The following is a 16,541-nucleotide window of genomic DNA, read 5'->3' as shown; positions in this document are numbered from 1 at the left end:
ATGTCTATGTAGACAGATATGTGTATCCCACCCCAGGTACCTCATTCTTTCTCTACTTTCTCTTTGAAAACTTTGTTTATTTTATGCACTAAACAAAACATGGAACCGGTGAATAAAAGGGATGTTTATTGGAGGCACACGTACAAGCTACAGAAAATGCTGCACTACCTTTGTGGTTTTACGTTTCATAAGAAAAGAAACCACAGACAAAGCAAACACACAATAATGCTTTACTGATTCATTATTATTATTTTACAGGAAGGACATTTATGAAATAAGGTCAAAGCCTATAGGATAATACACTCTATTTTAGTCTGATTGAAGGATGGAATACAATAATGTTGACAGATGGACGAAATGGCTCTGATGAAGTCAATGAAATGAACCAACAATGGCAGGCATTACTGAATGGATCTTTTATAATGAGAATATGAACGCTGGCCCATGACACACATAGTTGGTCCAATGCTACAGTGTGATTACCTCCCAATTGGTTTAGCTTATATCTTAACAAACTCAAACCAACTTATGGTAATACGATATCTGTTTGATGTCTGAATAGTATTCAGCCTTTGCCATGGCAGGACAATTAAGAATTAAGATACCAGAGGGATTGCTTTACATGCCTATTATAGCATGCACTGGGTGCACTTGGCACTCTGCCACCATGTACCTAACAAGGTACGTAGGAAGAAAATGGAGACGCAGTGTGAATGCTTTGGCAATGTTCTTTATCTAATGAACATAATGAATGTACCAATGATCAACAAAGGTAATTATAACTCCGTCATGCTTGTGAGGTTGCAAAGTATTATTTGGTGGTGCACACTGCACACATCACGGATATTCACAGCAGAGGAAAATTGCACCTTTCACCTCGCACCCCTATGGTAAAATGAGTAATGTTGTGCTCCCGTTACCATTTACGCAACATTCTGACCGCACATCTAGCGCCACAGCTTTTCATTGAACTGACGCCATAGTCTACATGTAATGTATTCATCATTTGATCTAAAAAAAATTTGCAATATTAGACAATAAGTTCAGGATTCATTTTACTGTTACATTTTTAGAAACTGTAAAGGAACTCTGTCAACAAAATTTTATATGACTAACATGAATGTTGATATTTCAGCACTTTTTTCTCAACATCTCAGAGGCTTTATTTAATTGTGCTGTAAATCAATTGACAGACCTTTAATGAATACCTTTTTGTGTACAACTGCCTTATGTAAAAATGCATGTTGGGGCAGCGCCAACGGTTACCCAATCTCTACGACATAAGGAGAACTAGTGGGTTCCCCAACTTTACCCAAAGGGAATAAAATTGAAAACAGCATTGAGAAGGGTACTTTTTAGATCAAAACTTCATTGTGACACTTCCACTATGTAAAACTAGTCCCTTAATCTCCATAAATGGGAGCCAAGCAGGTTACAGTTACAGGTAGTGTCATCACTTAGGATATAAACGGTTAAACACCCTTTTACCCAAATATGAATTTTGGGCTGCCATTGGCAAATAAGGTATGACCCAAGAAAAAATTGATAATCAATAATCAAATGATTTAATAATAGATCAATGCCATCATATTATAACTCACTATTGTCATGCATAAACGAAATTTAAAATTAACAAAATCGTTTTCACTATTGTAGACAACTTTGGTAAGAGGAATAATTAAAAATACAAATAATTTCAAAACAATTTAAAATCACAGGATCACAAGGCAAAAATTAGGCATAAAAGAAGAATGAAATGCTCACGAAATGCAATTCACAGCACCTGGCCACTTCCTCAGGAAGTGCAAAGGGAAAATTTAATTTTTTGAGTAAGAGGGTGTTTGTCCATTTGACCACTTATATCTTAAGTACTGACCCTACCAGTAACAGTCCTATACTGCTCGTCTCCCATTTATGGAGGGTAAGGGACTAGTTTTGCATAGGGGAAGTGTCACAATTAAGTTTAGATCTATAAAGTATCCTCAGCGCCAGAGATACTCTCCTGCTTTCAATTGTACAAGTGCTTTAAGCCAGAGACACCATGCAACATTATCACTATCCAAGTTGGCCACAGGTGTGCAAAATGGACAGATTCAGCCATATAAGCTTAAACCAAGCAACTGAATCACATGGAAGATGATAAGCACACACAGGATAATGGCAGTCACTGGCTATATGGGCACCTGTGTTGTTAGCATAGGAAGGTCGATATTTACCAGCGATTTGCAGATCATTTTTATCAAAGAATGGGTCTACCAATCGTGTAAGGCTTATCATTTTACTGGTAACGATCTGCAAAATGGCTAATCGGTACCATTCACTAGCAATCTACAGCCCCGATTTGTCGGTAAAATCCACCATGTTGAAACACCTGATTTATCAATTCCAATCACTTTTTGGCCGGAATTGGCAATACATACATTTTTAGACAATCATCTGTAAACGCAAAATTACCCCAATTAATTGTCGATGTATGGGCCCCATTAGATGTTCTCCTAAATATACAATTTAGCATTAAGTAAAGTAACAAACCTGCATTTTAAGTCGATGCATTTAGTTCAAATATGCAAGCAATTAATTTATCTCCAAAACAAATGTTGTCTGGTGATTTCAGGATTCAGACACAAAACAAAGACTGAAAATAGAAAAACGACAAAGTAATAACCCAAGAAACCAATATAGACTGAAGTGCTAAAAATCATGGGATAGCAGTATGTAAAGGTAATGGTAGCTGGCGTCACCATACTGTGACATCTTGGAAATTCCCAGACCAGCATCAGTTATTTTCTGACATCTCATGAGTCAGTTTGAACACCAGCTTGACTGCTTATGGCAGGGTGAAGTGAATTATCGGAGTTTGAACAGGGACATGTGGCTTGGTTAGATGAGTCACGGTTTCAGTTGTTTTGGGCTGCTGGTAGGGTTCAGGTGTCATGCAGACCCCATGAGGTCATGTAACCAAGTTGTCAACAAGGCACTATGCAGGCTGGTGGTGGTTCCATAATGGTGTGGGATGTGTTCACGAGGCATTGGTTTGGTCCACTGGTCTGGCTGAACATGTCATTGACCGGTTACTGCTACATTGCATTGCTTGATGACCATTTGCAGCCCTTCATGAACTTCATATACCCCCACAATGATGGAATATTCCAACAAGATAATGCACCATGTCATCAGTCCCAAGTAGTCCAGAATTGATTCGAGCTTTCTGAGGAGAGCGGACGAATGGTGTGGCGACCATGTTCGTGAATCATGAATCCAATGGAGCATTTATGGGACGTGGTGGAGAGGTCCTTTCGCACCCAAGATCCTGTACCTACGAATATCAGGGAGCTGTGGGAAGCTATCCATATAACATGGGTCAACATCTCTCCAGAGGTCTTCCGTCCACTTGTGGAATTGATGCTACGTCAAGTTGCAATATTTCACCAGGTTAAAGGGCGTCCTACACAATGCTAGTCATCTATCCCATGACTTTTGGCACTTCAGTGTATATGATGCATAATTAAAATATTACATACCTCCTAACATTGCAGGCAGAAAAAAAATAGACTACAATGACCACAATCTCAATATGTAATACACAATCACATTTTGCCAAAGTCATACTCACAAGCACTGAGCCACAAAATCTAGACTGCTGGGGGAATGATGTATGTCAGAGGTTTCCTTATCTTATAATACTATGGTCAATTATACTGTAGCAGTGACTTTAATTTTTTATAGTGTTTCCTTACCCGGTACACATAGAGTTCTTCAGCATCACTTAAGGCATTCTTTGGAACAATTTCTTTTAAGGCCATAAGGACTTGCAGACAGTCTAAGTATCCATCTTCATTAGTATCCACCTTAAATGAAAATTAGGCCATACATAAATTCATATAGCCCTTTGGAATGATCATTGCATCTGTCTTAAATTAAATATTTAATAAAATTCTAGCTCTAAGGTCACAAAAATAGGAACCAAAAAAATATGGCTGCTTCTTCCTTCTGTATAGGCTTAAGTATGGTACATGGCAGGAAGCATGGGCAAATTGTAAAAATAGATGATGTTAATCCTTTTGACATGACCTCTAGCATTCCAAATTTTGTTAAATTGATGACTAATTGTATGTATCACATTTCAATGATGAAATTGGTGTTAAGAAAATTGAAAACATCATATTTAACATCTTCCTCTACCTTGTCAATCATGTTTACTATTTAGTCAAAATAGCTCAGTTTAAAACAGATTTTATTTCATGTTCTGCTCCTTTGCTAAAACATTTATACACACTCTTATCTTTATCCCAGTAGTTGAGATTCCCACACTTGGTCCTCAAGGCACCATAAGGGTCCAAGTTTTAAGGATAACCATGCTTGGGCACAGGTGACCTAATTAGTACCTCAATCTTTTTTTGATTTAACCATATGTACTCAACTATGGCTATCCTTAAAGCCAGAACTGTTAGGGTGCCTTGAGGACCGAGTTTGGGAACCTCTGCAGTAGTCTATTGCTAACCTGTCCTGTCTGACCTTCCCAAATCCTATTTTTCTACTTCTCTACCTTAGCTGACATTCTTGTGCCTGATGTATCACCTGCTCTCCTGGAAGACCTGCCACAGACACTTGCCTCAATCTCTACTCTTCATGTGGATTAAGTGTGCAAAGCACACAGACCTATCACTATGTTGGGCTACTCCATTTCAGGATTGTTGTTTGGTGTTACAGATACAAAATATTCCGAACTGTCTATTTTATTGTTTTGTAGGAAGAATTTGGCTCCATCATCGTATTGTTTGCTTTCTATATCCATAATAAGTTATTAATGTCTAAACTGTATACTTGGCATGTACTGTATGTATTAGAAGCTTGGAAGGAGTTATTTGGTCATGTTAAGGCACTGGTACTTTTATCCTCGTTATGATAATAGATAAATGGTTTGCGTTATTAACAATATCACACAGCACCTACAGTACCTGTTTGCCATGCCTCAGACCTTTATTTCATATGTATATTCATCTAAGTATATGAGCTGTGTCTGCTGCGTTTGCAGTGAATGGCACAATTGCCATCACACTACTTTGTACCATGTACAGAGAAATCACTGTTTTAAAAAAAAAAACTAAAACATCCAACCCGGTTTTGCCTTTTAAGTGATTGCCACTTTAAAATATTGGGCACGCCTGTCAGGATCTTGCTGATGCCTGCAAGTTGCAGGCTATTACATTTCCCCCAAAGTCTGTATAAAACTTGCCAAACACTGCGGGATATATTTATTAAAGTGCGGTGTTTTAGAAGTGGAGTTTTTGCCCATAGCAACCAATCAGATTCTACTTATCATTCATTTAGCACCTTCTAGAACAGGGGGCATAGGCAAATGCAGAGAGGGGAGGGAGGGGGGACAATGGGGATATGAGATGCATGGTCTTGGCCGATCGACTGAGCAAGGGCAACAAATCAAACATTATCCTGTGTCCTCTTCTTGTTCTAATGTCACTAAAAGTGTAGTAAGAAAAAAAGCACAAAATCCTTTTTAGAATGTTCTAAAATGGTAACTAAGATTAATAACTATAAGTTGCTTTGATCATAGTCAACATTTTCCATGACTCAGACTGAAAGGAATTTTTGAACGATTGGAGCAACCATGCCTACGAATTTCATTAATGTTTCATCTCAGTATAAGCCAAGGCTTATTGTACGCAGTGTTGGGACTACCGCCGCTTGAGAGGTGGTCGCTACTTAGCCAACAGATGAGGGAGCCCAGCATGGTCAACCCGATCAAGGCCCCCACTTGTACATGCGAAGAGAAGTCATTCATAGGCCACACCACATTCTCAGAACAGAATGGGGCCTAGAGAGGGTGGACGGGCATTGACAGTCCGGCCCGGCAGTGTTCTGCCATTGGTCACAAACAAAAATGATAAAAATTATTTACCATTTTTGGCCAATTCTTGGAAGGCCTGAGTTTTTGAAGAGGTGACCTTTTTTTTTTATTTAAATGTTACAGTGTAAAAAATTTCATACAAACTCGGCACTCACTTGCTTGTCAAACTGCAACTCCTTTGAATACAGGGAATGTTGATTCCAAAATATTGCAATAATTAGTTAAGCTGACCACAACTTCAATGTTACAGTGTACATATTACGATATATGAGTCTGTTAGTAAGTTTTGTGGTTGTGCTTAAGGCCCTTTAATTCTGCAGTACTTGTTTGGACATTGATTGATTAATATCCTTCTGAAGGTAAGAGATCCACAAATGAACACAATTCTCTAATTCAAGCAACACATGGTACAAATCTTACTGCTTGGTCTGATTGTGGTATAGCGAGATCGGCACCGTTTGGTCCAACAAGATCTCACTGATCAGTTCTTGTGCCAATCACCAGGTTCTCTTCTCACATACCCATGCTGGTGCAGTCTGAAGATGGCAGAAAACAACAGACCGTCTGAGATCATCTTCCATCTGCATTTACCAACTTCTCCAATAATGGTTCGTTCTAATTCAGTCACATTATTATCCGGAATCAAGGCCTTATTGAGTGTTATACCAATTGTCCAATCCAGATGCACGTTACACAGCATGTGTGGCCAGCCTAGGTGCAATCAAATTAAAGCATTCCCCATGATAATCCCTATGCAGCCAAGTATTCTGCTAGATATACCTGTTGTCTAGCCACACTGACAATTTACTATGCAGTTCAGTTTACTTACAATTATTTGAAGTAACTTGCAGTCATTTTAGTTTTTCTTTATTTTTTGCATAATTAGGAAAATAAATGTCATAAAAACACATAGTGATGAAACACTTGACACAGAATATGCTGCATTACAATGACAAATGGAAAATGAGAAAATAGTAATGCCTGTCTCATAGTATTTTATATAATGGAACTTTCTGCAACCAAAGAATAGTAAGTTTATCACCATAATTTAATTGTAGAAGGTTATTAAGGAACAGTTTAGCCTACCCTCCTGCTTTGGCCCAGCTATTGTGTATTAAATTCAGACTAATCAAATTGCAGATTCCAAGACTACTGTATTAGTCATCCCCACTCCTTTTAATTTGTTTAATGGCCTCTTCGTTTTTGTGTGTGTTCTAAATGGCTGTGCATCGCTCAGGCTCACGACATGTAAATAAAGAATGGATTGGGGAACAGTTCTACAAAAAGAATAAAGCGTGCCTCCGTTCTAAAGTTACATTTGATGTTCAAGTAATTCATGGGACGTGTACCACAAGCAGCGGTGCTTATTATTTCTGCTTAACTGTCTACAGACATAGGAGGAGTGAAGGGAGCGGGGGAGAGAAGGGGAAAGAAAGGAGAATGAATTTACACTTACCGCTTCAAAAGCCCTTTTATACTCAGCCAACTTCTCCTGGCTGAAGATGCAGTATTTTGCCAAAAAGTCGACTAAAAAAGAAGACAAAAAGTATGCAATAACCAATGAAGGAAGCCTTTTTCACTTGTATTTAGTTTTACATAAAGACATCCTTTTGCATTACAGAGTTCATTATGAGGACAGCAATTCAGACTGGAATAGGGAATTACTGCCCCTCTCGGGCATCATTTGTGTGTAGGTTTGTAAGGAAGCCTTTTCACCTGGTGGAGGGCACCAAGTCAATTCAGATAAAAAGATGCTTAGCAAGTAAGACACATAAAGGCTTTATAAGATGCAGGGAAGCTGGGTTTCTCTCGTTTCTATTGCAAAATAAAATATCAAGACTTATACTAGAAATTTTAGTGAGTCAAATGTGAGTCAATTCTTATTTGGAAAATTAAGTTTCTTTTATTTATTCAAATAAATGATGAAAATGTAAAGCTGCAAATATGTTTTGTTTTTTTCCACAGTAAAGTGATCATTGATCCCTTAATGTAAATGATTCAGTAGTAGAGTGATACCCCTTTCACACCAGAGCAAAAACCTGGGTTATTGCTGGGTCTACCCAGATTGCAGCTCAGTGTAAAAGGGTCCCTGAAAAATAACCCAGGTCAAGTGACCCAGCAATCCAACCAGGTAGCTACCAGGGTCGGATCCAGGATGAACCTGGGTAATGTGCAGTGTAAACGGCCCAACCCGGGTTATCTGACCTGGGTCATGCCTAAAATGAGCTGATTGGTGGTTGTGGATCAGTCACCTCCAACTTTTTATGACCTCACAAGTTTAGCAGGGCAGACCCAGGTTCAGTGTGAACGGAGCTGACCTGAGAATAACCCAGATCGATGGTGCTGAGTAAAAGGTGTCTGACCTGGGTTGGACCCATGTCTGAAAACCCAGGTCGGACCGAGGTTTTTGGTGGAAAAGAGGTATACTGTTCTCTGCAGCACTATAACGTGTATGGGCCTTACACAAAATACTGGTCAATAAGAATACAATTATGTGATATAGGTACATTACATCTTGTACTGTACATGTTTAATTTTACACTAGGGGATTTATTTACGACGTCAACCCGACACTTCTGTTTGTGTTTATGCCAGATATTCAAAAGGGCAGTGCTTTTACTAGCAAGACACAGCTATTAAATGTAAGGCCCTTTTAAATATCGGCCATAAACACGAACAGAAATGTCGGGTTTAAAAACCTGACACTTTGTAATTAAAATTAAATCCCTAGAAGAGAATAGCACTACCCCACCACAGCATACATTAATCTAATGTTGCTAGTGCTGTTCGATCAATGAAAGCTGTACAGTTAAATTCAGAATAATCTGTGATTCTTGCTCAAAATGTTGGTGGTTTCATTGACTGAAACAACCCATCATTTCTTTAAATTTCATTGTATGAAATCCTGGATGCCTCCTCTCCATGTGCTCACCACGTTTGCAGGGACATGAAACATCATAGCAGTCAAAGAGATACTTTTATTGTGAAAAATTGAACATTCCTGATATCATGATGAGGCTGCTCACACCAAAGATTCCCAGTGGGTAACCACTGACCACCAAGGAAGAGAAATCACAGTAAACTATTATATTAAGGTGAATCAATGGATCTGTGGAGGGGGGTGGGGGAGGGATGATCAGCATCAACTGAATACTAAATAATGGAAGAGGATGATGTGTAACTGAAATTAAAAAAAAAATTTCCAGCATGAATATTTGCAGCCAGACTTGCAATTCTGCAAAAGTACAGTAGAGTGCTTTTGTGGGGCAGGTCCAAAAACCGGAATTGTGCATGCACTTATATATGGGCAAGGTAGATAAATAAGCATAATTAAATTGCAGGGGCACATTTTACTCCCATCTGCCCTCTGAGTTCCTCTGAGTTCCTATCACACACCATAGTTATTGTTTAATACTTGGAAAACATATATAGAGAAGTATGACATGATAGCAGGATGTGACAAATTCAATTGCATACAAATTACCAAGGGTAAGCATTCTACTTGAAAAAAAGTACAACCCATATGATGCTGTCTGAACCCAATAAGTGAGGCACTGATTTACAGGGGTGCCTTGTAAATAATGTTACTCCAAGGTCCTTTCTCTGTTTAAAGAGGGTTTTTTTGTATACATAAAATGTTGAAATCAGTGGACCCCATATACAAAGCACACTGCAAACCACTTTGGTTTATCACTGCTGCAGCTACACAGTCTGCCAAGCACATTTCATTGTGATTGTGTACTTTTCAGTCCTTGGGGATGCCTCCACTAACCTTGGTACACTTCTACGGTGGACAGAAAATCTGAAGAGGCGCATTATGCAAAAGTGTAAACATCATGTGGCCCAGATTTATCAATGAGTGATATTCTGGTTATCCCTTGTTACTAATCTTAATCCAGGGCTCCAGCAGTCCTGTCCTCCGCTATGGTCCAGTGTGAGAAGCGTGGAGGCGAAGGCAGGTCCTTCCTGTGCATGCGCCGGTGGCTGAGCTCAGGGGAGGCAGCTGTGGCTGCTGGGATATCAAGGGGTGGTCGGGTGGAGCCAGAAACGGGTGATGGGCAAGTGAGCAATTTCCATGCCTGTTTCGCACTGAATTTCAAATTAGGTTATCCTAAAATGGTGAATGTGAACATAGCAGAGGAACGGAAAGCTGAGCTTTCCATTCTTATGAATCATACTGACCATACAAATGTATGGTGATGTCATTCAGCCATGGAGTGGGGGTGCCGCTGGAGAAGTACTTAACTTCTCCATGGTAACTGGCTCTGTGAATAGCACTGAGCAGAGAAATCCCTGTTTATCGCAAAACAGGGCTTTTCTCTGCTCTATGAATAGACCTGTATGTCAGGTGGTAGCAACTATTACCAAGGAGGCAGTTGGGATCACCAAAGGAGGAACATAGATGGCATCAGCAGCAGCGGCGGCTCCTAACGTCTTAGAGGAGGGGGGCTGCCGCCGCTGAGAAGACTCGCCCCAAGGGGGACTCACCGGTCACCACCGGAGTAGCTACTGGCTGGGTCCTGGCACCTGCAAAATTGATGTGACAGGCGCTGGGACCGACGCATATGCACTAGTGGCGGGGAGCCACGCATGTGCATTTTCACTGGCTTCCAAAGGGCTGCATCGTCTGCAGCCCCTAGGAACCGGGTAGGGCTGGCTGAAAGACAGAGTAGCTGCTTCCTACTGGAAGCCGCTCTTTGCAATAGCAGCCTGGACTGGCAGTCCCAGGAGACACCTCCCCCTGAGACTGCCTGTTGTGTATCTGACTGGCAGGTGGCGCTTCCAATAGGAAGCCACTGCCAGTCACAGTATAGAGAGTGCAGTCATGGACTGCACTGACTGCACTGAGGTGTCAGATTTTATTGGGAGGGCTGCAGCCTCGCAGTCCCTAAGCAAAATCCACCACTGATCAGCAGTAACTTCTGTTCACTGGGTCCATCTGCTGTACTGAGATTATATTCAGCTGATCTCCTAATTAACCATGTTCTTGGTGTGATGACCCTTCACAACTTCACTAATTTCTCTTTTGCCTTCACAACTCTTTCGCTGTTTTAAATTTGAGTGAAGATTATCATATGGGAGGTAAGGACATAGAGCAATGTGTAGCTGCAGTGATATCTTACTGCCACCAGTATAAAGTTTTGTTTCTGCACTGCTTCGTAAATCTAACTACACTTTGTCCTTTGTGGAGTATATTTACTAAAGTGCGGGCTTTTAGAAGTGGAGCTGTTGCCCATAGCAACCAATCAGATTCTAGCTCTTATCTTCTAGAAGGTGCTAGATAAATGTTAAGTAGAATCTGATTGGTTGCTATGGGCAACAACTCCATTTCTAAAAACCTGCACTTTAGTAAATATACCCCGGTAAGAGAGGCCTGGCGTTGCTTTATTGGAAGCTATTGCAGGTTTTTTTTAGTATTAGTAATGCATCATATTCAGAGTGGATCCTTATCATTGTATGTGCTGCAGTTTTGATTATTTGAAGATGAAGGGGCTTATCCAATAGTGTGTGACTTGCAGTCGCTGCGGGAACTCCTGCAAATCTTCCCATATTTTTAAAGCAGCAATCATTTTAATGGCAAAACCAGTTTGGTTTTGCCTTTAAAATTATTGCCATTATAAAAATAAGGGAAGACTCCCATAAGTTCCCGCAGTGGCTGAAGTCGCACCCTATTGCATAAACCCCAAATTCTTTTGTTAAGAAGAACAAGAAATGGGAGTTTCCATAGTCCAGTCTGAATGTGATCATATTACAAACTATACTGTAACTTAACTTCTCCATGTTTTATTTTAAAACCACTTGAACTTCCTGCTATATTTGTACAGAAAAGGGAACAGTGTAATATCTAGCTATCATAAAATATCATAAAAGACAACTGATAAAAGTGATTGGCAAATAACATGGAAAACACTACAGTTAAGTATAAATAAATTAGAATATTTGTGGTATGACAAAACATGGTCTAGTTGTCTAATGGTGTTCATCATGAATTGTTAAATAAACAAAAATAGCTCTTCCAAATGCATACAAAAGAGCATCTACCTTCTGAATTACATAGTAATTACTGAATACAAAAGGGAAAAAGCAAGGGTGTAGGACATTTTACACATTGGATCCACATATGTAAACACCCCCCTATTCCTTTTTTTCTATTCATGCAGGCGTGATATATTAGATCTATCAAAGTACAGCCTATCACCTTCAGACTGCTCCTGTAATTAATTACATTTACATATTTCTCCTTAAATACTGCTCATGGCAGATTTATATACTGTATGTCACAATTGTAATTTGTTTAAAAATATTTAATCATTGCACATGTTTTCATACGTACATAGAAAAGTAAGCATTATATAAAGCATAAACATGTAAAGATGGAGTGAGAATGAAGGTGCACCCCTTGTTCAGAGAGAGGGTATTTCAATGTGGGATAGATACAGGGCAATAAAATGAAATAAAAATAAAAAATGTTAAGGATGGAAAGCCATCTTCCACATCTACAAATTATGCTTATAACCGGGGCCTTACCAGTACTCTGTACCGGTTACCATATACTTGAAAAATGTCGTTTTGCTTTTCACACTTATGGGGCCCATAAATCAGCAATCAATTGAGGCAATTCTGTGCTTCTCATATGATTGTGTAAGAAAACAGCAATGTATGGTGTTCACCAATTGCCGTTTCCAAACAAAAGGTGATCGGAATCGGTAAATCAAGCTGTCCAACATGTTGGATTTTGACAGCCAATCGGGGCTGTAGATTGCTCATTTATACCAATCAGCCGCTTTGCAGACCATTTATAGTAAAATGATGAGCCTTTCGTGATTGGTAAATGCATTCTTTGGTGAAAATGGCTGAAACATATCGGCAATGTATGGGCGCAAATTTATGAATTGGAGAATCGTTAAATCTGGTGGGGGAGAATGTAAAGTCAGTGAATTATTGCTGATGTATTGGCCCCATTGTTAGTGCCTCCGCCCAAGCCTCCAAGATAGTAGTAGGAACCCATCAGGGGTTGACTTGGGGAAACCACTGATGGAAAAGATACTCAGAGGACAAGAAATGGAATACTCCCCAATTCAATACAACCAATAATTATACTACCACGCCAAAAAGTAGAAATCAAAAGGATAACTTTATTTCACAGGAACTCTTTGATATCACTGAGTCCATACTGTTTCATGAAAGTAGAATTCACAACAAACATATTTATATATAAATCAGCCTATATAAACATGTACCTTTACAGTATAATAGCACATGCAACAAACAATTTCCCTTATACACCTGCGAAAGTAATATACCTCTACATCCACCATAGCAAGTCAGTAGTTGACCACTTTTCCTATAACTCCTTCACAGTATGAACTGTTTGACCGGCACTATCATATGGATCACAGACGGGTGTGGTATAAGAGATAGACAGTAATTAGTTAGCCAATGTCTAGATAGACACCAGCTGTTAGACAGTCAATAGTTAGACAGGGAAAAAAGTCAGACACAAACAAAAGTCAGACAAATGAAAGTTAGACATGTAAAAAGTTTGACAGGGTCAAAAGTTCGACACAAAAATGGTCGACACAAAAATGGTCAACAATTATTATTTTTTGTTTTTTAGCCCTAATCTTCACCCTAACCATCCCCTTGGTGCCTAACCCTCCCTCCTGGTGCCTAACCCTAACCATCTGAGTAAGTGCCTAACCCTAAGCGTGGGGGTAAGTGCCTAACCCTAATCCTCCAACAAAAAAATGCGTCAACCATTTTTGTGTTGATCTTTTTCATGTCAAACTTTTGACCCTGTCGATCTTTTGCACCTGTCAAACTTTTTACATGTCTAACTTTAGTGTGTCTGATTTTTGTCTGTGTCAAATTTTTATCCTTGTCTAACTATTAACTGTCTAACATCTGGTGTCTATCTAGACATTGTCTAACTAATTACTGTCTGTCTATAGTCCGGAACCCGTCACAGACAGCAACAGTGACTACGTTTGGGTACCTTGGAGTACCGGCACTTTGTCACCTGTAGGTGATGTAACGGACTGTTTCCGAAACTTCCGGCAAGAAGGAGCATGCATGCGTGAGAGAACACTGCATCACAACGGTGAAGAGGACACAGCAAAGACTCAGACCACCACTGCCAATGGACTAGAGGTAGGAATAGGGACAGTTAGTTAGCCTACCCACGTCCTCATTACAGTGCAAGGGGCTCCGCTCTCCAGCCATACTCTATCAGTAACCCCTCAACTCCAGCTCCCTAACCTTTTTCACTCAAAGAGCTATAGACATTATGCCTGTCATGTTTTAAATGTTTTTAGAGTTTTCAGCATTTTAAACACTGTTTAAAAATTGTGCTTAATACCTTCTTTATTTTTAGTGTTTTTAGGTTCTTATGGTGCGTACACACGTAGCGATAAAAATTTATTATTTTAATGATAACGATATCGATCATATCGTTATCGTTCATATCTTGCATTTTTTGGTCCCTACCAACTCACCTACGACCAGCGATGCGCGGTCACATATGGATGATAGTGATATCGTCCATCGGCCGTGCATGCAGCCAAACTTGCTCGATATCGAGCAGTTTACTATAGGGACCCGCGATCAATGGTCGCTATAGTCGATGGTGAGTTGGTGGTGCTCAAGGGTGCCGAGAAGGGGGGAGAGCGGGTACTGATTACCCGGGCCCGGCCAAGCCGCGGGGGCCCGGGCCGCAGCACACTGGTAACTGTTTAGCCGTGTATTTAAAAACAAAACAAAAAACAATCAGCTTTATTACACCTCCGCCGTGAGGGGCAGTAGTGATAGTGGTGTTAGGAAGGGGGGGGGTGAGTCATCGGACTATCCCACCGTGCATGACTCACTTGCTCACAGCTGCCACTCCGCTGCGGAGCTAATGGTCTTGCAAGATGATGACATCATCATCTTGCGAGGCTCTCACTCTATACCAGGCTCTGGATGACGGGCGGTGATTGGGAGGCACAACAGGAGGCAGGCATCAATCTGGAAGACCTTGGGGCTGGGCTCAGAGCGTGACTGAGGGGGAGGTAAGAGCCGAGGAGAGTGCCCAGCTGAATACTGTGAGTGACTTTGACACTGCCTATATTAATTTATAAATGCATCCTTCCTTTAGTGTATTAGTTATGCATTATACATATATATATATATATATATGTGTGTGTGTATATATATATAGTTAGGTGCATATATATTGGGACATTGACAGAATTTTCATATTTTGGCCTCTATTCAACACCACAATGGCTTTGAAATGAAACAAACAAGATGTGCTTTAACTGCAGATTTTCAGATTTAATTTGAGGGTAATTACATCCAAATCAGGTGAACGGTGTAGGAATTACAACGGTTTCTATATGTGCCTCCCACTTATTAAGGGGCCAAAAGTAATGGGACTATCAACTCAAAAGCTATTTCATGGACAGGTGTGGGCTATTCCCTCATTATTTCATTATCAATTAAGCAGGTAAAAGGTCTGGAGTTGATTCTAGGTGTGACATTTGCATTTGGAATCAGTTGTTGTTGACTCTCAATATGAGATCCAAAGAGCTGTCACTATTAGTGAAGCAAGCCATCATTAGGCTGAAAAATCAAAACAAACCCATCAGAGAGATAGCAAAAACATTAGGTGTGGCCAAATCAACTGTTTGGAACATTCTTAAAAAGATAGAACGCACCAGAGAGCTCAGCAACAACAAAAGACCCAGAAGACCACGGAAAACAACTGTGGTGGATGACAGAAGAATTATTTCCCTGGTGAAGAAAAACCCCTTCATAACAGTTGGCCAAATCAAGAACACTCTCCAGTAGGTAGGTGTATATGTGTCAAAGTCAACAATCAAGATAAGACTTCACAAGAGTGAATATAGAGGGTTCACCATAAGATGTAAACCATTGGTGAGCCTCAAAAACAGGATTAGATTAGAGTTTGCCAAACAACATCTAAAAAAGCCATTACAGTTCTGGAACAACATCCTATGGATAGATGAGACAAAGATCAACTTGTACCAGAGTGATGGGAAGAGAAGAGTATGGAGAAGGAAAGGAACTGCTCATGATCCAAAACATACCACCTCATCAGTGAAGCATGGTGGTGGTAGTGTCATGGCGTGGGCATGTATGGCTGCCAATGGAACTGGTTCCCTTGTATTTATTGATTATGTGACTGCTGACAAAAGCAGCAGAATGAATTCTGAAGTGTTTTGGGCAATATTATATGCTCATATTCAGTCAAATGCTTCAGAACTCATTGGACGGCACTTCACAGTGCAGATGGACAATGACCCGAAGCATACTGCAAAAGCAACCAAAGAGTTTTTTAAGGTTAAAAAGTGGAATGTTATGCAATGGCCAAGTCAATCCCCTCACCTGAATCCGATTGAGCATGCATTTCACTTGATGAAGACAAAACTGAAGGGAAAATGCCCCAAGAACAAACAGGAACTGAAGACATTTGCAGTAGAGGCCTGGCAGAGCATCACCAGGGATGAAACCCAGCATCTGGTGATGTCTATGCGTTCCAGACTTCAGGCTGTAATTGCCTGCAAAGGATTTGCAACAAAGTATTAAAAAGTGAAAGTTAGATTTAGGATATTTTAGTTTGTCCCATTACTTTTGGCCCCTTAAAAAGTGGGAGGCACATATATATATCTCATGT

At 40.1% G+C, this 16,541-nt stretch overlaps 1 protein-coding gene across 1 annotated transcript in view; it reads right to left on the bottom strand.

Annotated features, from left to right (window-relative positions):
* LOC148532412 (uncharacterized) overlaps positions 1-16,541 on the bottom strand; it is a 157,897-nt gene that overhangs the window by 76,787 nt on the left and 64,569 nt on the right. Inside the window, exons 3-4 of the mRNA XM_088467826.1 lie at positions 7,323-7,393; positions 3,738-3,848 (exon numbers count right to left, since the gene is read on the bottom strand). Coding sequence (XP_088323952.1) covers positions 3,738-3,848; positions 7,323-7,393 — 182 coding nt within the window. The remainder of the gene's footprint in view (positions 1-3,737; positions 3,849-7,322; positions 7,394-16,541) is intronic.

Source organism: Taudactylus pleione, unplaced genomic scaffold, assembly GCF_031769625.1.
Source record: "Taudactylus pleione unplaced genomic scaffold, aTauple2 ptg000077l, whole genome shotgun sequence".
Classification (NCBI taxonomy): domain Eukaryota; kingdom Metazoa; phylum Chordata; class Amphibia; order Anura; family Myobatrachidae; genus Taudactylus; species Taudactylus pleione.
Note: the sequence above shows the minus strand (reverse complement) of the source record. Positions and strands in the feature narration are given on the sequence as shown.